General features: G+C 46.5%; 1 protein-coding gene across 2 annotated transcripts; it reads right to left on the bottom strand.

Moving 5' to 3' along the window:
• Nucleotides 1-893: 893 nt before the first annotated feature.
• Nucleotides 894-24,640, bottom strand: ZNF8 (zinc finger protein 8). Of its 2 annotated transcripts, XM_004484733.3 has the most exons (4): nt 24,445-24,640; nt 15,203-15,329; nt 14,816-14,911; nt 894-7,913 (listed from the first exon to the last, which is right to left on the bottom strand). In XM_004484733.3, exons 1-4 carry the CDS (start codon nt 24,511-24,513, stop codon nt 6,481-6,483), a joined length of 1,725 nt encoding a protein of 574 aa, XP_004484790.2. In that variant the 5' UTR covers nt 24,514-24,640; the 3' UTR covers nt 894-6,480. The 2 variants fall into 2 exon arrangements, with proteins under 2 accessions (XP_004484790.2, XP_058135444.1); XM_058279461.1 differs by lacking the exon at nt 894-7,913 and having other exon boundaries at nt 11,438-14,911.
• Between the last annotated feature and the right edge of the window lie 108 nt (nt 24,641-24,748).

Here is a 24,748-nt window from a genome sequence, read left to right as displayed (position 1 = left end):
AAAGTGCAAGAACGGATTTCCTAATGCTGAACCATTCTTGCATGGCTAGAGCAGGAGTTTCTTGATTACAGGGAGTATTCATTAATTCCCTACTGGACCAGATGCCCATCTTAGAAAAAGGATGTTCACTTGTTAGTAACTGCAGTGTTTCTTACCCTCTCCCCCCGCCCCCCGAAGTCCCCACCCCACTCTCCATCCCTAGCCTAACACAGGGATAGGCTAGGGGTCAGGTGAAATTTCTCCTTCCAGTGCAAGCTAGTTCCACCCCCTTTCCCTTGCAATCAGTACATTTCTGACCATCAAGGACTGGTCACATCCCCCAGCCCGAGAATCACAGCCCTCTTTAAGGCTGGGTATTAAAACCCATATCAGATGAAAATGCCAGTGATATGGAAGACAGACAATGTGAACTGCAGAGTTCTGCCTCCTCTGAATAACGAGGGCTTTCTCCTTGACTGGGTGGAGATCTTTGACACCCTTCCCAATGTCTCCTGTTTATGATTTATGTTTTCAACATCTTGATTTTGACCAGTTATATTTCTCAGGGAAAAAACATCCACTTATCTAGATTTCCAGACTTACTGGCGATAAAACTGCAAACACTCTTCTTAAAATTAAAAGAAACTTCTAGGGGAGTGGGCATAGCTCGGTTGCACACCTGCTTCCCATGTATGAGGTCCTGGTTTTGATCCCTGGTACCAACGACAAAAAAACAACAACAACAAAACCCAAAAAACCCTTTTAATTAAAGTTTTTTTTTCTTTTCTTTTTTGAGGTACTGGGGCCTGGGATTGAACCCAAGTCCTCGTATGTGGGAAGTAGGCACTCAACCACTGAGCTACATCAGCTTCCCTAAAGTATAAGTTTTTAAAAAGCTTCCATTTAGAATCCTATTTCTTTCCTCTTTTTCCCTTTGGTTAGACTGGCCAGTTTGGTCTCATATATGTTGGCTTTTTCAATAATCCAATTCTTGATTTCATTAACTTAGTGAACATTAAGCACATAGGAAATGGCAGCCAGGCCCTGCCCTGGATGCTGGAAATGGTTTGGTGAGGAGGAAAACAGATTGAGAACTGTGCCCCAGTGATCCCCAGACCTGGACAGCTGTGGAGGCCATCACATCACAAGTAGAAAAGTGCCTCAGCTGGTAAGCATAAGGAGGGCTCCTTGTGCGTGCACAGCAGGGCACAGCAGTGCCCCCGGAATCAGCACATGCAGGCTTATCTACCTGGAATGGGAGGACTGAGCTATCCAAGGAGCAGGACGGGGAAGTGTTCCAAGCAGAGACACAGAGGCAACAGGGGAGCTTAGAGGCACTTTAGAGGTTTGAAAGCACATTCATTGAGGCTGGGGGTATACAGTAAAAAGGGTAGAGATGAAGTGATGTGGGCTAAGCTGGTGAGAGACTGGGGAAGGATCCCAGGGGCAAGGGGACAGGGATGGGGGCAGTGGTTCAGATGTTGTCCTGTGGTGGCAGAGAAGGAGCAGATCTGAGATGCTCAGATGGTAAAACCAACAGGACTGCTGGTGTGGAAGGTGAATGATAGAAGGCGAGTGGGTAACATCCCACCAGGAAAGGGACCAGAGGGAGGCGGGAGGGGTCTCGGCTGGAAAATGACAGTTTCACTGTGGATAGGCTGGGTTCAAAGACACTGTGGTACACCCAAGGGGTGGCCCAGCAGTAGCTAGGTGCTGTTCAGGTCTGCAGCTTGGCACCACAGACTTGGGAATCAGCAGCACAAAGGCAGGACTGTGGATGAAGATACCTGGGAAGGTGTCAGAGAACAAAGTGGGCTCCCAGGACCATGCCCTGGGACCCCAACGCTTGAGAGGGGTGAGGAAGAGAAGCCTACACAGGGGCCAAGGAGCTGCCAAAGGGGAGGAAGGAATCCAGAAGAGCGTGGCATCCCAGAATGCAAGAGGCTGGGGTGTGGACACGAGGGCGTGGGCTTGACAACCCGAGAGGAAGAGACCTTGCTGAGAAGTGGAGGCCCGGGCCCAGTCACTAGTTTCTGTGAAGTAGCAGGGGCATAACAGGGGGTCTTAGCATGAGCTGGCACCAATGAAATGGAGAACAAAGGAGGTTCTGATTCAGTTTCAAGTAACTGAAGGAGAACAGCGTCAGATGCTGCTAGTTACTGCCTCCTCTACAGAGGTTAGAAAAGCCAAAGACTAGCTTTCCAAGCCCCTGACATTAGAGGTGGACCTGGTGCCCAGTCCTGCCGATGAGGCAAAGTGGGCACCTGTTAGGGAAAGGCTCTTCTGCCCTCACTGGAGCGATGAGTGTTGCCTGCCTTGCTCTCCGCCCTTCTTCCAGTCTTGGTTGCAGATGCCATGACTGGAACTGCAGCAACCTTCTTGCAGTCCCTTTGACCACGAGGGAGGTTGAGAGAACTGCAGAAAGCACTGACTCTCATGTAGCTGATCCGCTGAAAAGACAGCCTTCGAACAAAGCCCAGTATGTTCAAGCCACTGGTAAATGGGTATTGTCTTTAAATTCTGACTCCATTACTTTCTAGCTGTGTAACCTTGAGCTCACCACTTATCATGCTGTGCCTTAGTCTCCTCACCTGTAAAAAGGGGTAATGACACGTCCCAGAACTATTACTAAGGCACTGTCAAAAACGCAGCTTTTCTTGGCTATGTAAATGGCAAGATTCTCTGGTAAGGATGAAGTGGAAGGTGGTGTAGTATGAAGACACAGCTGCCATGAAAAGTGAGAGCTGCTAAGGGAAGCACATAAGGAATCCACCAGAGGGAAGAGGAGTGCAGAGAAATGAAACCTGGGCTCCTCAGGGTTTTGGGGAACCTTGGCAGAACTGGCTCAGGACTTCATGGATGCCATCTCTGCTCCAGTGGAAACACCCTCAGTCATGGCATTCACAGCATCTTTGTTGGCTGAATTATGTACCCCAGAAAGAAAACATGTTCTGACTCTTAGTCCCTGCCTGTGGGTGAGACCCTGTTGTAAATAAGACCTTTCAAAGATGCTATTTTTAGATAAGGAATGGCCCAACCCAATGAGGTGGGTCTTGAGCCTCTACCTGGAGGCTCTATGGAGAGAGAGCCATATGTGGAAGCAAAAGCTGAAAGTCAGCAGGAACCTGGAGAGAAAGGAGAGGACATCACCATGTGAGAGGACAAGCCAAGGATCAAGGATTACTGGCTGCCAGTCCCAGAAAAAAATGCCAGTTTTCAAAGAGAAAGCATTGCCTTGCTGACACTTCAATTTTGGACTAATCCAAGCTGCAAAACCTTAAGCCAATAAATTCCCATTGTTTAAGCCAATCCATTGTATATTTGTAATCACAGCTGAGAAACAAAGGCAGCAGCCAAAGAACAAAAATGGGTACATGAAGTTTTGATAGTAAGCTTTGATGGTCAACTGTTGTGACAGCAATTAGGACCGAAGTTGCATTTTTCCAGGATGATGGCTCTTCCTTCAACTCTTCACCCTGCCAATCCAAGAATCCTACTGGACTATATTTTTAGGGACCTATTTTTACATGCTAAGATGTACTGTGATTAATCTCCCTTCCATTTTTGAAGTTTAGGGTATATATTTAACTTCACCATAATGCAACTGTAGTGGGAATACCAAATGAAAGAATGAGCTGGTTAAAGCTGTGCAATGACAAGCAATTGTTCTGTGTAACTGGAGCACATGACTCTGTCCCAGTGGGATAGGTGTTTTGGCTATGGACGATCCATGATTTGCTTCATTTTAGGGTAATGTGGGTAGGTTGAAATCCTTGGTTTTTATATCCCTTGTGTTATGAGATACCAAGGACCAAAACTCTCTTTTAGTCAAAAGCAGCATGGACAAAGGACAACACTTTTCTTTAATGCAGGAGGAAAGCGATGCAATGACCGAGCTGAAGCTTTAAAGCATGGACATTTAAATTTCCTTCTCTCTATAAAAACACATTTTCTCAAGTGTGGCTTTTTCTGGCATTGACGTCTGAGAGAAAGGTCTTTGACTGGTCCTCCCAAGGAGACCCCATGTAATGAGAGGGAAATGAAAAGAGTAGAGCCCAGTGGCATGAGGCCACATCATTACAAGTCATTCCACCAGAGACACAGAAAGACTGATGGGCAGGCTTTGGCAGGGGGTGGCGCAAAATTTCAATTATTCTGCTTTTTCCAATAAAAGAATGACAATGAAAGAGAGGTGACCTGTAGATTAAAACAGCCTTAAGAAACATGTCAACCAAGTGCACTGCATGGATCTTGTTTAGATTATAATTAGAACAAACAAAACTGAAAACAAATAAAATTTATGAGGTATTTAGGAACACGTGAACACTGCATGTTTGATGATATATTTAGGAATCACTGTTATTTTGTTTGAATGTGATACTGGTGATATGGTAGGTTTTTTTCCTTTTAAAATTAATAAAATTAGCATTTCCCCCGCTTCATCACAGACATTCTTAAGTGAGACTGACTTTTTTTTTTTCAACTGCAGTTGCATAGCGGTGAAGAACACAAAGAACAATCATGATGCCGTGGTTGTGATGCATGCTCTGGCCCCAAAAGATCGGTGCAAATGTCAACATAGCCAAAAAGGCAGATAACATCTTAAGATGATTATGAAAATGGACCAACATGAGTATATATATATATATATTTTTTAAAAGTCCTTGTCTTTTAGAGATACATATTGAAATGGTTGAAAAAAATGAAGACTGTAACTGATGTGAAAATAATTCAATGGCAGAAGTGGGGAGGGCTACTGTATTACCCATGTTTAAAATTTCCACAATAAAATGCTGAAAACTAGAATCAGAAAAATAGATGGATTCCCTTCCTTTCCTCATAAAAATGATGAGTGTTGCAAAATAGTGAAAGAATTGCTAAAGCCAATGTTGTGTATAAACCAGAATGATGGGAAGCAGACTTGGCCCAGTGGTTAGGGTGTCTGTCTACCACATGGGAGGTCCATGGTTCAAACCCTGGGCCTCCTTGACCCGTGTGGAGCTGGCCATGCGCAGTGCTGATGCACGCAAAGAGTGCCCTGCCACGCAGGGGTGTCCCCCGCTCAGGGGAGGCCCATGTGCAAGGAGTGCACCCCGTAAGGAGAGCCGCCCAGCGTGAAAGAACGTGTAGCCTGCCCAGGAATAGTGCCACACACACGGAGAGCTGACACAAGGTGACACAACAAAAAGAAACAAAGATGTCTGTGCCACTGACAACAACAGAAGCAGACAAAGAAGAACACTCAGCAAATAGACACAGAGAACAGACAACTGGGGTCGGGGAGAGGGGAAATAAATAAATAAAATAAATAAATCTTTAAAAACAAAACAAAACCAGCTAATGATACCATTCATTAAAATTGATTTACAGGATTGCTGGTACAGCCCTGATCAATCCACGTATAGACTACAGAAGAGGTCTGCCACAGTGCTGCGCTGGCTTCACTCAGGGTTTCTCTATCGTGGCACTAATGACACTGAGGGCACAGTGACTCTTTCTTATGGCAGCCCCGTGTGTTGTGGAAAGCTTAGCAGCAGTTTGGTCTCGCCCCACTAGATGTCAGTAGTCTCTGTCCTCAAATTGTGACACCCAAACCTGTCCCCAGATAATGTTAAATGTGCCCTGGGGGGTAAAACTCCTCTTGTTGAGAACCACTGGTTTATAGCAACACTGTATGTTCTAAAGCAGTGTTTTCAACCGGAGGTAAACCAACCTCAGAGAATGTTGTAGAATTTCACAGGGGCTTCTTTGTCACATGATTGGGTATGTGTAAGTGCCATATTGGGGGCAGGAGCCAAGTATGCTCCAATGACTGAAACACAGAACTGTCCTCAGTGGACCATGTACTCAGGTGAAACAACCTATTTATAATCTGTGAACTGAGACCTTAATCAGATGTCACATAAAACTACAAATTAATTCCTGCATGGTTAGAATTTACACAAATTTTCCAAAGACACAATGGCATTCTGCTTTGTTGCAAACTTTTCCAAGAGTTATTCATAATTTTGGGAAATCACATCACATACCTCATGGTATTTCCTTGGCTAACACCACACTCTATGTTAGTCTGCAAGCAACAGGCTATTGTCCCAGATCTTCTGGTGTAATTGGGCCCATGCATTTATACAGTGAGATACTGCACCAATTCAGTACACATTATATTACTCCAATAGAATTACTTGAGTTTTAATTCTCCTTTATAAAAGGATAAATTACTTTTGTTTCAATTAACCTTTACAACATAGGCTATATACTGATCTCTTGATATTACACATGTGGACAGGTTCTATTACCTATGAACTCATTATTGGAACATTATAAAACATTTGTGGTCAAATGGGCACTGGGGTTGGATGTCAGGTGTTTGGGAAGCACAGTTTCCTTAAGAAATCAGGTCACCTTCAGCATTTCTCCTCTCAGCATCTTTTTCCATGAATACATTATGTGGACTTACCACATCTGGACCTGTGGTCCAAAAGTCACCTGTAGGGTTTCTTGCTATGTAGATTCTCTAATGTCAAATAACATAGATGTGCCAACTGAAGGTTCTTCCACACCGATAACGTGCACGGGGTTTTTCTCTTGGATTATTTCATGGATGTCAAACAAGGCAAGAGCTCTGCTTGCGGGCTGTGCTGCCTCTGTTCCACTCCCAGAGTTCTCTTCTGAATGCGTGTACTGATGTTGGATGAGGTGTGAGCTCCGGCTAAAGGTTTGTTCACGTTGTTTACATCCATGGGACTCCTCTCTAGTGTGAGTTATCTGATGTCGGATGAGGTGAGAGCTCTGAATGAAACATTTCCCACACTGATTACATTTAAAAGGTCTGTCACTCTGGTTGGTCCTCTCATCTTGACTCAAAGATGGGTTGCAGCCAAGGGGTTCCCCCCATTCATGTTTCATTAAAGCTGGTGACTGCTCAAAGATCAGTCTCTGGCGGCATTCATAGGGCTTCTCCCCAACATGCTTTCTCTGATGTTGAGCCAGAGAGGAGCTGTGCCTGAAGCCTTTCCCACAATGATTGCACTCATAGGGTCTCTCCTCAGTATGTGTTCTCAGATGCAGAAAAAGGCAAGTGGTCCGCGAAAAAGATTTCCCACATACGCTACAAGTGTAGGGTTTCTCTCCAGTGTGTGTTCTCTTATGGCGGCCAAGGGATGAATTTTGGTTGAAGGCTCTCCCACAGTCCTGACATTCATAGGGCTTCTCTCCGGTGTGAATTCTCCGATGTACGGTAAGGTGTGTACTGTGACAGAAAGATTTCCCACATTCAGCACACTTATAGGGTTTGTCTCCTGTGTGGATTCGCTCATGTTGAACGAGGGATGAGTTCTGGCTGAAGGCTTTCCCACACTCTTTGCACATATAAGGTCTCTCTCCTGTATGAATTCTCTTATGCACTGTGAGGTGAGCATTATGGTTAAAAGATTTACCACAGTCAGTACATTTGTAGGGTTTATCCTGTATCTGACTTCTTGCAAACTGCAGAACTTGAATGCCCTGATCGAAAGCTTTGCTACAGTCCTTGTTTTCAAAGGGTTGCTTTTCTGAGGAGACTGTCTGTTGACTGATTAAGCTTGAATTATGTTCCAAGCTTGTAACATGTGAGTCATAAGTACACAAATATTTTTTCCTAGAGATTTCTTCTAATGGAACTAGGTTAGAACTCAGGACACAGTTTTCTCCAAGTCTGGGACTTTTGTTGCTGCTATCCTGAGTTAGTGCTTCTTCAAGGCCAAATTCCAGTTGCCTCAAATTATCCTGGTCCTTCTTGTGTGCATTTAACTGGCCCTCACCTTCCCGGTCCCCCCCTAATGTGGAAGGCTGAGGAGCATCCCTTGGGATGTGTTCTCTTTTGATGACGTGGAATGACTCTTCAGGAAGACGCTGCTCCTTGGGAGACACTTGGTCTTCAGGGCTAGTCTTCCAGCCTGAAAGAAAACCAAAGCTCTGAGAGGTTGAGAAAAAACAAACAAACAAGGAGGTGAAGAAGCCCCCAAAATCTTAAGCCTCCAGGCAAATCCCAATTCCACTCTTATGCTAATACCAAATGCCCCTTCTAAAACATGGCATCACTAATTCTTTCACTCAACAAATATTTTTTAAACATCTGTTGTGGGCCAGTACTGGTCTAGATCAGGTTGGCAAACTATGGCCTGTTTTTATATGACCCTCAAGCTTTTGTTTTCAAAGGGCTGAAGGAGGGGGAGGAGGAGGGAGTTGTGAAATAGTATAGTGACAAAGAGGCAGAATTCTAAATATATACCAGGATTCCCATTCCCTGGCTACTCAAACACACACTAATCTGGGTACTACTAAGCAGGGAATTTGCAGGTAGAATTAAGGTCATTAATCAACTGACCTTAAAATAGCGAGATTATCCTGGATTATCGTGGTAGGCCCAATGTACTCACGTAAGCAGAAGAGTCAGAGAGAGGTAAGGCAGAAGAGGCAGAAGAGGAGGCAGAGGAGACATGAGGAAGAAGAGGTCAGAAAGATTCAAAATGAAAGAAAAGCCTGCTTTACTGTGGTTGCCTTTAGTGATGCAGCCTCTAGAAGCTGAGAAGGACCCCTCAGTGACAGCCCATCAAGACACAAGGATCTGAGTGCATGAAATTCAACTCCATCAACAACCCAAATGAGCCAGGACATGGGCTCTTCAGAGCTCCTAATAAGATCCCAGCCCAGCGGACACCTTGACTTTGGCCTTATGAGATCCAGAACAGAGAAACCAAAGGAGTCAATATGGACTAGTGACTGACAGGAATGAAATATGGTAAATGTGTGCTGCTCTAAGTTGCCTAGCCTGTGGTAATTTGGTAAGGCAGTGACAGGAAATGAGCACAGCCCAGAAAGACTCAAGTGTCTACTCCCTGACTCTTTACAGATATATGTACTGACCTTTGACCTAGGTGCTGGGAATAAAGCAGTGAACACAAGAGAGGACAACCCTGTCCTCAGGAGCTGACAATCTAGTCAGGGAGTCAGATAATAAGGAAGTGGAGGCTAGGCTTTGGGAGAGAATGAGTTCTGTTTTGGACAAGCAATGTTTGATATACTCATGAAATACCCAAGTGGAGGTATCATCAAGGCTTCAGGGCACCCTGGGAGCAACAGTGCCCCTGGACTCAGAATCTTCTAGAACAAGACTGCACCTCAGGAAAGCACAGGCTCTCTATCTCCTTATAATGCAACAAAGTGGGGAGTGGGGTGTATTGATGTTCTACTGCTACTTAATAAATTATCTCAAACTCAGTGGCTTAAAACAATAAAAATTTAGTATCTTACAGTTTTGGAGGTCAGACTTCTGAAATCAAGGAGTTGGAAGGGATGTGTTCCTTTGGGAGGCTCTAGGGGAGAATCTTCTAGCATTCTCTGGCCCCTTCCTTCAGCCTTAGAGCCAGCAGCATAGCATCTTTAAATCTCTGACTTTGACACCTGCTTCTAGAATATTGCCTTTGCTGTCTGACTCTACCACCTATTACATTAGGGCCCTAGTTATTACATTCAGGATAATGTACCTATATCAAGGACCTTAACTAACCACGCCTGCAAAGTCCCTTCTGCGATGTGAGCGAAGGTGTTCACAGGCTCTGCAGATCAGGGTGTGGACCTCTTTGGGGAAGTGTCATTCTGCCAACCACAGGATCCAGGCTTCTTCACCTGCCCCACCCCCCTTGAGCCCTCTCACCTGCTTTGGTTTTCTCCAAAACACATATAAATCCAACACATTACTACATTTCACCACACAGAATGCCATTCCCAGTGTCTGGCACTGAAAGGTAGTAAGTATTCGAAACTGTTGTAGTGTGAAAGCCTGGAAAAGACTAAAGGAAGGAACGGACGAGAGCCTAGCCAAGCAGAGAAGTGCTGGAGGAACTGAAAGACTGGCCTGGGCTCAGGTTCCTCTACTCTCCTCCCCCCCCCCCAGAGGGGTCTTGTAAAACCAGAGGTCAGTCACCCAAAAACTTGTACACAAATGTTCATGGCAGTACTATTCACAAGAGCCAAAAAATGGAAACTAAGAAATGTCCATCAACTGATAAATGAATAAACAAAATGTGGTATATATTTATTTCAGCAAGAAAAAACGCATAATTCCTTATTCCTTAAGTGTGGGCTGTACATAGTTACTTCCTTCCAAAGACTGTAGTATGTAAAGGGGAAAAAAGTAACTCAGTAGTGGAGGGACCAAACAGACACAACATCAGCAGGGATAAGTCATATTGCCAGCATGAGCCCCTGATAGAAAATAATAAAGTCTACACATAAACCCAAAACATACATACACACACACCCGTCAGTCATCTGCTCACCCGGAGTGAAGGCCAAGTCCCTCCAATGGCAGACGCGCTTGCTGCACGCTCCTTACCCTCTCCACCCTAACTGACCCTACCTCCTTTCTCTTTCCCCTTTGCTCACTCTGCTCCCAGCAAACATCACCATTCCTCCACGATGGCACCCATGTTCCTTCCTTGGGGCCTTTGAACATGAGGGCCCTCTGCCTGGAACCCTTATCCCCAAATACATACCCTTCTCATCCTCTCACATCTCTGCTCAGATGTCCCCTTTTCAAAGAGACCTCCCCTGACTATCTTGTATGCACTATTGCCCTGCCCCTCTTTTCTCCACTTCTCTCATGAGCCAAGATTTCCTTCATAGCCTCATCAAGCCTGGCATTCACATCCATTTCTAAAATCCCTGTCTTCAACACTGGAAACGTTGGATGAGTGAGGGTGCAGCCCTGCCTGTCTGTTCTCTGCTATACTCCCAGGGCTGAGAGGAATGCATGGTGGGTTGGCTGAAGGGACCGATGAGCCGGGAGCCTGGCTGAGAATCAACATGGAAGGCACTGCTGAAGTAAACATAACTTTATCTCTGAGTCTGTATTACCTGTGGGAAGAGAGCAGATGGAAGGCTCGGAGGGGGTGGACTTGAGGCCATTTGCAAGGGATGAGCTGGCACGAACAGGTTGGGTATATGGAAGGCCAAGAGCAGAGTGGTGGGAGAAAGCCTGGCCTGGACAGAAGGTGCCAGGGAGACTGGCTCAGGGAGAGCACAGAGCATCGAGGCTGCAACAGGCTCCAGTTCCAGGCACTCCCACAACTGGGGCCGCTGTACATAATGACGCCACACAGATCTCCCCAGAACACTGTTGACAGCCTACAGCCCCAGCCACCCCAGAACCAGTGAGCCTAGCATCTAGGAAACACATCACCCCTGCTGAGAGAGGTGAGCAATTGGCAGAGAGAGGGACGAAGAGATGCACCAAGACTGGAGTTAGCCAGGGAGGGTTCTTGCAGGAGGTGAAGCCAAGTGACAACAGGGAGAAAACACTAAGAACTAAGGTGAGCAATAAGGCCCTAGCTGAGGGGTTCAGGATCACCTAGCCCTAGCCTAGTGTGGCAGAACTCTGGTGACACTGAAAGACATGGGGCGCCTAGATAAGGACTGGTTTCTTTTCTTTTCTTTTTTTAAAAAATAAATAATTATTCTCTCTTTTAATCAAGTAGGCAGGTGGCAGAATAACGGTCCCTTCACAAACTTTCACATTCTAACCCCAGGTATCTGTGAGGATGGCAAAAGGGACTCTGCAGGTGTGACTAAGTTAAAGATCTTGAGATGGGGAGATTATCCTGGATTATCTGGTGGGCCCAGGGTAATCACAGAGATTCTTCTAAGAGGAAGCAGAAGGATCAGAGTCAGAGATGTGATGATGGAAGCAGATGTTGGAGTACTGTGCTTTGAAGATGAAGGAAGGAGCCACAAGCCAAGGAATAAAAGCAGCTCTTGAAGCTGCGAAAGGCTGGGAATTGGATTCCCCCCGAGGCCTCGAGAAGAAACCTGCTTTGCTAGCCCATCGTGGACTTGTGACCCCCAGAACTGTGAGATATTACATTTAGACTGATTCAAGCCGCCAAGTTTGTGGTAATTTATTATAGCAGCAAAGCAATCTAGTACAAACTATTAGACAGAAATGTTTTTTGTTTTGATATAAAGCAAAACCAGACTTTGTAAAAGCTTTCTGCTTCTAAAGTATTTACAATTGTTTGGGTATGAATTCTGGCATGATTTTTTTTAAAAATTTCTCTGCCCCCACCCCGTTGTCCACTCTCTGTGTCCATGTGTGGTGTGTTCTTCTGTGTCCACTTGGATTCTTTTTTTTTTTTTTTAAAGATTTATTTTTAATTTCCCCCCCTCCCCCGGTGTCTGTTCTCTGTGTCTATTCGCTGCGTCTTGTTTCTTTGTCCGCTTCTGTTGTCGGTCAGCAGCACGGGAAGTGTGGGCGGTGCCATTCCTGGGCAGGCTGCACTTTCTTTCACGTTGGGCGGCTCTCCTTACGGGGTGCACTCCTTGCGCGTGGGGTTCCCCTACACGGGGGACACCCCTGCATGGCAGGGCACTCCTTGCGCGCATCAGCACGCGCATGGGCCAGCTCCATACGGGTCAAGGAGGTCTGGGGTTTGAACCGCGGACCTCCCATGTGGTAGATGGACGCCCTAACCACTGGGCCAAGTCGGTTTCCCTCCACTTGGATTCTTGTCAGTGGCACTGGGAATCTGTGTCTCTCTCTGTTGCGTCATCTTGCTGCGTCAGCTCTCCATGTGTGTGGTGCCACACCTGGGCAGGCTGTGCTTTCTTTGCTCAGGGCAGCTTTTCTTACGGGGCACACTCCTGAATGTGGGGCTCCCCTATGCGGGGGACACCCGTGTGGCAGGGTTCTCCTTGCGCACATCAACACTGCGAGTGGGCCAGCTCACCACACAGGTCAGGAGGCCCCGGGTTTGAACCCTGGACCTACCCTGTGGTAGGCGGACGCTCTAGCCATTGAACCAAATCTGCTTCTCTGTCATGATTTTTGATCCACATCCCTGACATGGGCAAGCAGGACATTGTGCTTAATATTTATGGGCCATGCACATTATTTTAAATCCTGGTTTACTATAAGACCTGTCAGACAAAGGTGTATCTCCAGGATAATAAGGATTTGTTTCTGACAAACTAAGTTTGAAGTAACAGCAATAACAGCCAGTGAAAGGGGTGGGAATGCAGGCTCAGTGCAGGGACGAACCAGCCTCCCTGGGCAGCACAGTGCAGAAGGCGGAAGAGAGTCCCCCAGATGACTGGAGGTGCAGGATGGAAGAGGAAAGGAAAGTCACAGAGCAATGGAAAGGGCAGCAGAGAAGTGGGAGGGGTCAAGGCAGCCAAGGCAGAAATGATTCCAGAGCAACATGGCCTAAATGATGGGTGGGCAGGATCAGGACAGACCTGGGCACCTGTGAGAAAGGCTGTGGAAGCCAGAAAGAGGCTGGCGTGGCAGAAGTTACACCTAAGCACCTGGGCGGACACAGGTGAGTGTTCTGGGAAGGAAGCCATCACACTTGGTGCAGGGCTCCTCAGTCAAGACACGGTACCTGGCTGCCCGCCACCTGCTGGAGAGACTCACTCCCACCCTGGGAGGGTGGGTTGGACCCTACTGTGGGATACATGTTTCTCTGTGGGTTCGGAAAGCTCCCATGGGGTGTTCAGGCGGAAGGCTGAACTGCAGGCACTGCTGGTTGGCCACGTCCCTTCCAGAATGTGGTCAGGGCACCAATGTGCCAACCCCAGGGATGGGACTGCCACTGGTCCAAGCCAGTGAGGACAACCAAGTTCCTCTAGCAGCTGGGTTTGGGGCTGGGTTGTGGGATGTGACCTAGCTCTGACCAAGGAGACTGAAATGATGGTATCTGGGATTCTGATAAAAAGGGACAGATGTGGGTAGCACCATTCTTCCCACTTCCCCCTTCCTGCCTGAAGTATAGATGTGACTAATGGAACTGCTGCAGCCACACTGCGACTCAAGAAAAGGCTGGAAGAATTACAAAACTCTCAGCCCTGTCATCACTGAGATGCTGAGTCAGCACCAGAAAGGGACACCTCTGGGCTTCTTGATTTGTGAGAAAAAGACCTCCATCTTTTCTGAGCCACTTTAGCCTGGTTTTCTGCTTTTTGCAGCCACGGGGAACATGTTTATAGAAGCTAGACATATAAGAGAAAATGGAGAAGACGAAGGACAAGTTCACATCTCAGAAATGATCCTGTGGAAGGGGCTTGCTGAGAAGGTTGGGGAGAGAAGGAATAACCTGGAAAGGCAGGTGGACAGGAGGGGATGAAGGGGTGGGATTCTGACAGCAGGAGAAGAGGAACCCAGATGAGGAGGCCCTGCTGTCGGGGGGGCGGGGCACTCCAGGTAGGGCGCTGACCACTGGGGAAGAAAAAGTTTGACACAACAGGCCTGAGACTGCTACCCAAGAACGGCCTGTTAGCAAGGTTGGCCTTGCTGGTGTCTGGAAAGCTGGATTTCAGGAGGGGTCCCACTACCATAACTCATAAGAGTGCCTGTACTGCCTGAACTGTTGGCAAACAACACGGCTTATGCTGAACACCTGCTTCCTTCCGGAGTCTGGAATTTTGTCAGTGCCAGGCAGAGGTGTCACGGTTCAGTGAGAACCCTGAGCGTTGAGGCTCTAAGAAGCCTCCTGGGTAGACAACATCTCAGGTTCTGGCACACACCATTGCTGGGGCTGTTAGGTATGACCCATGTGACTCCCCTGGGAGAGGACCCTTGGAAGCTTGGGCTTCGTTTCCTCTGGACTTCACCCCATGGGCCTATTCTCGTTATGGACTGTGCTTTGCATCCTTTTACCATACAACACTCAGCCATGAGTATGACTATATGCTGAATCTCTTAAGTTCCTTTAGTGAATCACCAGACTACCAATACATCACAGCATCTCCAGTCACTTCCTGGGCTGCTCCCAGCAGGGGCTCCCACTTGGCAGGTTCTCACCCGGACAGCGGCCTCCGGCAATTCCTCTCTCTGCCAGCCACAGCTCGGCCCCTTGCTCCAGCTGGGAGATGACATCAGGTTTGGGAAGCTCAGGCCCTGGGAAGAGGGATAGACAAAGGACTTGGGAATCTGTTCTGGATGGAAAGAACCAGCCCAGACTCCAGCCCCAGCCTCCTGACTGTCAGAACACATGGGGATGCCTCACAACAAGGTGAGGGCTTTGCACTGGGATAGGAAAGAGCAGAGATTCTCCCACAGGGAATGAGAACCTAGGGTCCTGAAATCCTGCTCGTGGTCAAGTCCTCCCTCCAGAGGCCCCAGGACTTACAACCTGGGAGGAACCAGTCAGCACAGGGAGCAGGTCATCAGCTTGGGAAGCTGCCTTACCCACAGAGAGCAGGTGTCCAAAGGTCTCCAGCATCACGTCGCGGTACAGGGTCCTCTGGGCAGGGCCCAGCTGCCCCCACTCCTCGCGGGTGAAATCCACAGCTACATCCCGGAAAGTCACCAGTTCCTGAAACATCACACACAGTCGTAGTCAGCTGGATTGTTCCCACCTGTATTCTGAGGAGGAGGAAGGGGGAAGAAAATGACAGGCAGGCACCGTGTCCTAAGAGAGTGCAGAGTTCTGAGAGGCGAATAAGGTCTAACGGGCACCTACCGTGCCACTGTATTAGGTCTGGGTTGTACAGTGAGGATGTGTGAGAGACCCCAAAAGTAAACCCACAGCTGACCCACAATTGATTGCAGCAGATAAGAATACCCAGCTGAGACCAGGTATAATCAGTAAATGCTAAGTCACTAAGTTTGGCAGTTTGTTATGCCGAACAATAGCTAACTGGTACCCACTAACCCTCAGAGATACAAAGTGAAGGCACATCTTCCTCCTTGAAAAAAGGGTTATACGGTTTTTTGTTTGTTTGTTTGTTTGTTTTGTTTTGAAGTACTGGGCGAGGGATTGAACCTGGGACCTCGTAATATGGAAAGCTGGTACTCAACCATGGAGCCACATAGGCTTCCCTGAGTTGTTTTTTTTTTAAAGATTTACTTTTTGTTTATTTATTCCCCCCTTGCTGCTTGATTGCTGTCTGCTCTCTGTGTCCATTCACTCTGTGTTCTTCTGTGTCTGTTTGTCCCCCTTTGTTGTGTCATCTTGCTGTGCCAGCTCTCCGCAGGCGCAGGCCAGCTTGCCCTCACAGGGAGGCCCTGGGAAGTGAACCCAGGGCCTCCCACATAGTAGATGGGAGCCCAATCAATTGAGCCACATCCATTTCCTCCCCTGAGTTGTATTTTTTTTTGTTTTGCTTGTTGCTTTACTTTTTTTTTTTTCAGGAGGCACTGGAAACTGAACCCAGGACCTCCCATGTAGGAGGTGGGTGCTCCCACATCTGCTCCCTGGGTTGTAAAGTTTTGGAACAACCAGCGAGAACTGGCAGAAATGTCTTTCTCAAAGCTCCAGAAAAGGAATGCAGTAATGGGGTGAGTATGTAATCAAGAAAAAGGCTACTTAACAGCAGTAGGATCTTGTGGTGCCCTAGCCAACCCCTTCCCAACCCCTCAGCAGCTCTGCAGAGAATCAGTTCACACTCCCAGTATGGATTCCTGGTCCCAATTTTTTTTTTTTTTTTTTAAGGTACCAGGGCCAGGGATTGAACCCAGGACCTCGTATGTGGGAAGCTGGCACCACTGTGCAACATCAGCTCCCTGGTCCCAGGTTTGAAGGGTACAGAGTACCCTCATGCACATATTGGGAGCATGCATGTCTGTCCCAATCTGCCTGTTTTGGGAGAGCAATCAAGTGGCTGCCTGGGGCAAAGGATTGCTGGTTTTTGGTGCAATGTCTGTGACTGTGAATAAACCATTCCTAGAGGAGGAGACTTTAGTGGGACACATGTGCATGCCCAAGACAACAGGCATGTGCAGAAAGAGTCAGGGAGGCCTCTACAGTTTGGCCTGGAGCTATTCTCCAAACTCATTGTATGGATAAGCCCTGAAGAAGAGCACGCTTATAGGTCAATCTGCAAAGACTAGGAAAAGTGTTTTCTTATTTTCCTTTTTTTTGTGTGTTAGCTTCTTGAATTCAAGGCAATCTGTCATAAAGCTAGGTGGATACAAGCTTAACAAACAGAAGCCTTGGTCTAAATTCCAACAGTAACACGTGAAAATACAACAATGTCCAGTTTTCAATAAAAAATTATAAAATGTACAAAGAAACAGGAAGTTCTGATGTCTCAGGCAAAAGAAAGTAAAATCATTAGAAACCATCAACAGGAAGACCACACTGGGGATGTGCCAGACTAAAGACTTTTAAAAGATGATACTAAATATGCTCAAAGAGCTAAAGGAAAACATGGACAAAGAAATAAAGGAAATTAGGAAAATGACAGATGAACAAAACGGAGATATGGAAATGATGAAAAGGAACCACACAGACCTGAAGACCACTGTACCAGAAATTTAAAATTCCCTAGGGGGGTTCAATAGCAGACTGGCAATGGCAGAAGAAAGTCAGTGAACTTGAAGATAGGACAACTGAAATCATCCAGTCTGAGGAGCAGACAGCAGAATGAATGAAGAAAAGCCAACAGAGCCTGAGGAACCCATTGAACACCATCAAATGTATGAATATATGCATCATGGGGGTCTCAGGAGAAGAGTCAAAGGGGCAGAAAGAATACTCAAATAAATAAATGCTGAAAACCTCCCAAATTTAACAAAAGACATGAAAAAACACATCCAAGATGCTCAGCAAACTCCACACAGGATAAAGGCAAATAGACCACAATGCTGCAATATAGTATAATCAAATATGCCAAACAGAGAGAGAGAATTCTGAAACCTGCAAGAGAGAAGCAACATGTTGTACACAAGGGAAAAGTAAAGGACACTAGACAACAGATTGAAGCTGTCTGAAGAAACAGATCTTCGGTAAGGGTAATGATGGGGTAAATGCCAGTAGTATAGTTTTTTTGGTTTACAACTCCACATTTCACTTCCTAAAGGATTTAAAAGGCAAATGCATAAAGCGACAATCAGCAGTTTTGGGTTCATAATGTACAAGTATGTAACTTTTATTTATTTATTTATTTTTTAGGTACCAGGGCCAGGGATTGACTCCTGGACCTCGTATGTGGGAAGCTGGAGCTCAAGCACGGAGCCACACTGGCTCCCCTGAGTTGGTTCTTTTGTTTGTTTGCTTGTTGGTTTTTTTGTTTTTAGGAGGCACTGAGTTTGGAGTTTGTGTTCCTGAGTGTGATGAAGTTGGACTCAGATGTGATCTTTGTTCACAAGCCTCTCCTGTCACTTTTACCGGGCCTGTGGCTGGCGCTGGGGTTTAGTGTATGCTCAGGGGACCTGAATCTCTGGACTGACCACGTGATAGCCTCAACAGACTTGCAACTCCTATCCTTTGGTTTATTGGACTTACCCCAGCCAGCTAACAGGGAGGTGAAGAAGGTCATTCACCACACCAGGGAGCCAAGAGTGCCTACAACTGCAAACAGGAGAACTGCATCCATCATCCAAGTGGAATCTAAGCACCCTCTTGATACAGAGGTGGAGTGGACATAGCCACCCCAGGGTCCACAGAATGGAGGAGTGGAGTCTGGATTGGAGTGGACTTGTTGATGCTCTATTCTGGAATTGTTGTGATTAGTGATGGAAGTAAATGTGGGTTGAGGTGGAGAAAGTGGCCATTATGGCTGCTGGGGGTGGGGAGTGGGAAGAAGAGCTGTGATGTGGGGGCATTTTCAGGACTTGGAGTTGTCCTGGGTGGTACTGCGGGGACAGTTACTGGACATTGTATGTCCTCCCATGGCCCACTGGGTGGACTGGGGGAGAGTGTAAACTTAAATGTGGACCATTGACCATGTGGTGCAGCAGTGCTCAGAGATGTGTTCATTGAGAGCAATGAATGCCCCATGATGTTGGAGGAGGTTATTGTTGTGGGAGGAGTGGGGTGAGGGGGGGTGGGGGTATATGGGGACCTCGTATTTTTTGAATGTAACATTAAAAAATAAATAAAGACAAAAAAAAAGAAAAGGAAAGCCTAAGAACATGTATATTACTAGAAGGAAAGCTTAAATATGTAACATGGGATTATATAATATGGTGAAACCTCATGTAAAATATAAATATGGGTGATATTGCATATATGACTGTTTTTGTAAAATATAAATACAAATAAACTAGAAGAAAAAAAAAAGGAGGCACTGGAGACCAAACTTGGGACCTCCCATGAGGGAAGCAGCCACTCAATCACTTAAGCCATATCTCCTCCCCTAAACAGGTAATTTTTTGACATAAACTACATAAAGGTGGATAGACAGAGGAGAACAGGAACATAATTTGTATATATGGAAGTTAAGTTGGTATCAAAGCAACAAGATTATAACAGTTTTAGGATGTTAAATTTAACATTGTAACTACAAAAAAAACAATGGAGAATATGCACACTAATAGCGAAAGAAATTAAAGTACAGATTACCAGGTGCAGGGGCCAAGGGACATGGGAATTAATGCAGAGTATAGGGTTTCTGTTTGGGGAGATGGGTAAGTTTTAATAATGGAAGGTGATGTGAGCAGCACAACATAGTGAATGTGATTAATCCCAATGAATGGTATGGTAGGGAGTGGCTGAGAAGAAAGTTTATGTTGTGTATGTTGTATATATGTTCCCACAACAATGACAAAAAAATCATGAGCATCTGAAGAGACAATGACAATTAAAAGCAATATATGATCCTGGACTGGATCTAACAAGGGAGGAGAGAAAGCAAGGCTCAAAAGGACATTATTGGTGGCATATAAAAAAATGGAATGTAAACCATAAACTTCATATAAATGTTAAATATCTTGAATTTAATAACTGCACTGGTGGTGGATATATAAGTGAATATCCTTGTACCTAGGAAATGTACATGGCAGTATTAAGTGTTCAAGGAACATGATATATACAACCTACATTCAAATGTTCAGAAAATGAATTGGTAGAATTCTGGACAGAATGAACAAGCAAATATGGAAACATGTTAAATTGATGGGTCTGAATATCTGGGGGTATAGGGCTGTGTTGGCATTAGCATATGGGGTTCATATTATTTTTGTAACTGTCTTATAAGTTGGAAAGTATTTTAAAAATAAAAAGGTTATAATGAAAAAATATAGAGAGAAGTTTGTACAGTCAGGGTGGGAAACTCACCTGCCTTCAGGGACTGGGCAGGCTCACAAATGACTGAAGTGAGTCAGTAAAGAGCCCACATGTGACCTTCCTCTGTAAGTGGTGAGGCTGGAGGTGAGGGGGCGTGTGTTCCCCATGTAAAGGGGCAGCTGGGACTCAGACCTGACTGTGGTACCGCAGGCCCCATGCGGCTGAAACGTCTAATCTTTGGAGAGAAGCTGGAGATTAAGTCAGATATATATGTGAAATCTTCCAATTGTAGTTAATTAAATGTACCTAAAGGACCATTTATCCACAAAACAAAACACATCTGAAAAAACCATATCTGTGAACTTGGTGGACAATGATTGAAAGCCAGATACTCCTAGAACAGAGTCTTGGCTCTGCCACTTTATCCCTGAGAGGCACTGAGCAGGTACCCACCTCTACTTCCCAGTTTGCTTGTCAATTAAAAAAAAAAAAAAAACAAACCCATTTGGGGTTGAGATATAGATTAAGTGGACATAAAATGTTTCCATGGGACAACTGGATAGACACATGCAAAAGAATGAGCTGGACCCTTACTTCACACCATACAAAAATTAACTCAAAACTAATCAAAGATCTAAATGAAAGAATTAAACGTTATACATTTAGAAGAAAACATGGGTTTGCACACCAATGTTCACAGCTACATTGTTCACAACTGCCAAAAGATGGAAGCAACTCAAGTGTCTACCAACAAATGAATAGATAAGCAAAATGTGGTACATATATACAATGGAATATCTCTCAGCCATAAAAAGGAATGAAGTTGTGATAGATGGGACAATATGGATGAACCTTGAGGACATCATGTTGACTGAAATAAGCCAGTTGCAAAAACCATATATTATATGGTTCCATTTATAAGAAAAGTGTAGAACAGATAAATCTATTGAGACAGAAAGTAGGTTAGGGGTTGCGTAGGGCTGGGGGATGGGAAAGTTAGAGGAGTGACATCTAAAGGGTATGGTGTTCCTTTTTTTAAGTGAAAATGTGCTAAAATTGTGGTGGTAGCTGCATAACTCTGGAAAACAACAAATTGTGCAATTTAAAGGGTTGGTTGTTATTGTGAATTAATCTCAATAAGGCTGTTACAAACAAACAAAAAAAAAAACACATACAAAAATACTTCCCACAGGCTCTAGTTCCTGCTAAGAATTTGGAGAATGCTGCCACTCTGGCAATGTTAGTTAAGAAGGCTATAGGACAAGGTGTACAGGGTCAGGGTGAAGGCAGGCAATGGCTTGGCCTCACCCAGTGCAGCACAGGGCCCAGATCAGAGTGAGAGTGATAAAGCCACTCTCTGTGGTGATCCGTGCTCTCATCCAGAACCTGGGGTGTCTCCAGGTGATGGGTCTTTTTGTCTCCATCCTCAGTACTTTAGGCTGCAGCGCTCTAGAGGGAAGCAGCTCACACAGCACCAGTCCATGGCTCACGCCATCAGAAGAACATTCCCCAGTAGCCATCTTTAGTATTTCCTACACTGCCAGTGGGCGTGATCTGTGCAATTTCTATCTGCATATACCCTGTGACTCGACAGTTTCGGTGTTTATAACAGCCAAAATCTATAAAGACACCAAATGAACTCTACTACAGAAGGGCTCCATATGATGTGTGCGGTCAACAAGTGGAATGGTACGCAACAAGGAGAATTAACAGTTTACAAATACTCACAACCACCCTGGCATCAACCTAAGGATAAATGAGAGAAACCAGACATGAATGAATATGACCTGTAGGATTCCATGCAAAATTTAAAGCAGAGAAACCAATCTATGGTATCTGAAGTCAAAATGCAGTTAGCTCTGGGAAGGAAGGAGATGGTGCCTAGACGAAAACTGCAGGGGACTCTGGGAAGCTGGCACATTCCACTTCTTGACATGGTGGTGATCATGAATGTGTTCACTCTGTGGTAGATCATCAAATTGTACACATAGGATTTGTGCCCTTTTCTGAAGTTATAATTTAATTTTTAAAAAGGGTGTTTAAGAAAAACATGAATAGAGACAAATACATTAGAGAAATTGTAGTATAGCTGGAATATGGCTTGAACAAAAATTATGCAGATATTATTCTACTGCCAAAGGAGAGGGATGTATTAGGCAAAAGTGATGTGGATTGGGAAGAAAGGTTGGAACAGAGGTCTCTGCTCTTGTTCCTGCAACCTCACCTCCCATTCAATCTAGATCCATGCTCTCTCTGCCTCCTCCCTTCACGTGCCTGTGCCACCTACTGTGCGCGGGTGACTAGTGATGGCCCAGGCACCAGATTCACCAATTACTGGTTTGTTCAGGCTCTTGAGATTTTGAGCGGCACCATACAAGTCCCTCAGGCCTGCTTCCTGTATTTCCAGCAGCCCACTCCTTGCTGTCTCGTAACCCTCCTTGCTGTCCCTCCTCAGGCTCCAGCAGTCTTCCTTTTCCCTTGAATTGATGGGGCCTGCACTCAGACCTCTCTCCTCTGCACACTCTGCTGCCATGGACCCTCCCATCACTGACCAGGCCACTCAGCCATTGGCCAGCACCTGGTCAATGGGCTCTACTCTCTCCTTTCTCCCACTGCCTTAGGTGAGCCCTTCATCATCTCCCCATCCCTACCACTCAGCTGACTGAGTAAATGCAGGATAATATCCTTCAGCTTGGTTATGGCAGACTGAATGAATATTGGCCCCCAAAGATATCTAGGTCCTAATCATCTGAACCTGTGAGTATTATCTTAACTGCAAAAGGGACTTTGCAGATGTGATAAGGTAAAGATTTTGAGATGAGGATATTATCCTGAATTACCCAGGTAGGCCCAATGTCATCACAAGTATCCTTCTAAGAAGGAGGCATAGGGAGATTTGGGATGGAAAGCAACAAGGTAACTGGTGAAGCAAGATGCTAAACTGCTGGCTTTGAAGATGGAGGAAGGGGCCATGAGCCAATGAATGCAAGGAATCCAGTTTAGAAACTAAAAAAGGCAAGGAAACAGATTCTCCCCTGGAGAAGCAGCAGGAAAAGAATACAGTGGCCCTAAAGCCCTCTACTTCTGATCCTTGCTGCCTGTGGTGGCCACCACCCAGCTGGTCCCCAGTGACCCCCATCTCCTGGTACTTACACCCTTGTGAAGTCTGCACTGAGCAGGGCTGACCTTTGGAACCAACAGGATACAAGGAAATGAGACTGTGTGACTTCCAAGGCCAGGTCATGAAAGGTATTATGGCTACTATCTTACCCTTTCCTCGACCACACGCTCACCATGTTGCGAGGACATGCAAAAGACCTCCACAGAGAGGCCCACAGGGCAAGAGACTGAGGCTCCTGCCAACAGCCACTAAGTGAGTCATCTTGGAAGTGGATCCTCCATTCCAGTCATGCCCTGGCTGCCATCTTACCTGCAATCTAATGAAAGGCCCCGACCCAGTACCACCAGCCATGTCCCTCCACAATTCCTAACTCTCAGAAACTGTGAAACAATATTTACTGTTGTTTGAAGTCCCTAAGTTTTTGTTTATTTGTTACATAGCAACAGATACATAATACACCTTTTTCCTAATTCTCTTACTGCTCAGCCTCTGCCCCCACCCACAAGGGCAAATTAAAGTGTGGCTGCATGTCATTGCAAATCACAACTGAAAACATGCAATCTAAGATTACCAATAGTTTCATTTTGTGTACCAAATACTAAATAATATAAATCCCCCTAAACAAACAAAAAAGACAGGTATGCATACTTTCAAAGTTGCCTTGGTTTGAGAAGTATTAACTAATTTATAGTTCCTGTCATGAGGAGGCTCCACTTTATGGCGAACACAATGGCCAGTCTACCTAGGATTGCCTGAGCTCGGGAAAAGGTACCTTCTCAGACGCCTTGCAAACACCGACCGCTCGGGACCGCGTCCGCTCACAGCCGGGCACGCGGACGCACCCCCTGAGCGGGGCGAGCGGTGCCCCGCCCTTCGCTCCCAGGCGAGCTCCACGCCCACGGCAGGGCTGCGCGTGTGGGGCTCCCTGAGGGCGTCTGCGTCCCAGGCATTAAGGCATCTTTATTCGATGATGTCCTAAGACCCGCCGCCTCAGCTCGGCCTGCACTCGCCGTTATAGTCGACAGCCGCTGGGAGAAGGGGGCGGCTGAAAGTGGGGCGGTCCTGCCTCCGCCCGGGGAGGCCTCGGGAACCGCCCTCACTCCCGCATCTGAGGCGGCCGGGGAACCAGGGGAGCGTGCGCGTGCGGGGACCAGCGCGCCCGGGTTCGAGCCCCGGGTCCGCCCCTAACCAGCCGCGCCAGGCACCGCGCGCCCTTACCGTGCCTCAGTTTCCCCGTGTGTAAAGGGGGATAACAGCCGTGCCCTCCTCACGGCGCAATGTAAAGGGTCAGTGTTTGAGCGAGGCGCTTGACCTGGAGCCCACTGCCAGAGGTGTTGTTACCGTTATTATTACTATTACCTGAAGTCGAGCCGCCTCCGGCGGCCCCGTCACCATGGCCGCCGCTGCCGCCTCCTTCTCAGAGTCCATTCTGGACGAAAGGGCCGCGAACAGGCGCCCAAGGCGACCCCAAATTCAAGAGCCACTCCCGCTACCGGGCCCACCCAACTCACCGCCCGCGGGACAATGGCGGCCGCTCCGGCGACGCTGCGACTACAACTCCCAGAAGGCGGCGCGGCACGAAGCGGCTCCCGGCCAATAGAACTCTTCGTTCGTCTGGCCTCCAACCAATGGGGATGCGCAAACGGCCAGCCGGGGCGGGGCG

The sequence above is a fragment of the Dasypus novemcinctus genome, chromosome 18 (assembly GCF_030445035.2).
Source record: "Dasypus novemcinctus isolate mDasNov1 chromosome 18, mDasNov1.1.hap2, whole genome shotgun sequence".
Taxonomy (NCBI): domain Eukaryota; kingdom Metazoa; phylum Chordata; class Mammalia; order Cingulata; family Dasypodidae; genus Dasypus; species Dasypus novemcinctus.
This window is presented reverse-complemented; position numbering and strand designations above follow the sequence as displayed.

What these genes read in the sequence shown, in the direction of transcription:
- ZNF8 (XM_004484733.3), bottom strand. Translation starts at nt 24,513, where the DNA reads ATGGACTCTGAGAAGGAGGCGGCAGCGGCGGCCATGGTGACGGGGCCG. An exon ending in CGGAGGCGGCTCGACTTCAG is followed by an intron (nt 15,330 to 24,444) that starts GTAATAGTAATA and finishes GTGATGTTTCAG; the next exon opens with GAACTGGTGACTTTCCGGGA. An exon ending in TGCCGGAGGCCGCTGTCCGG is followed by an intron (nt 7,914 to 14,815) that starts GTGAGAACCTGC and finishes GTTTTCTTTCAG; the next exon opens with GCTGGAAGACTAGCCCTGAA.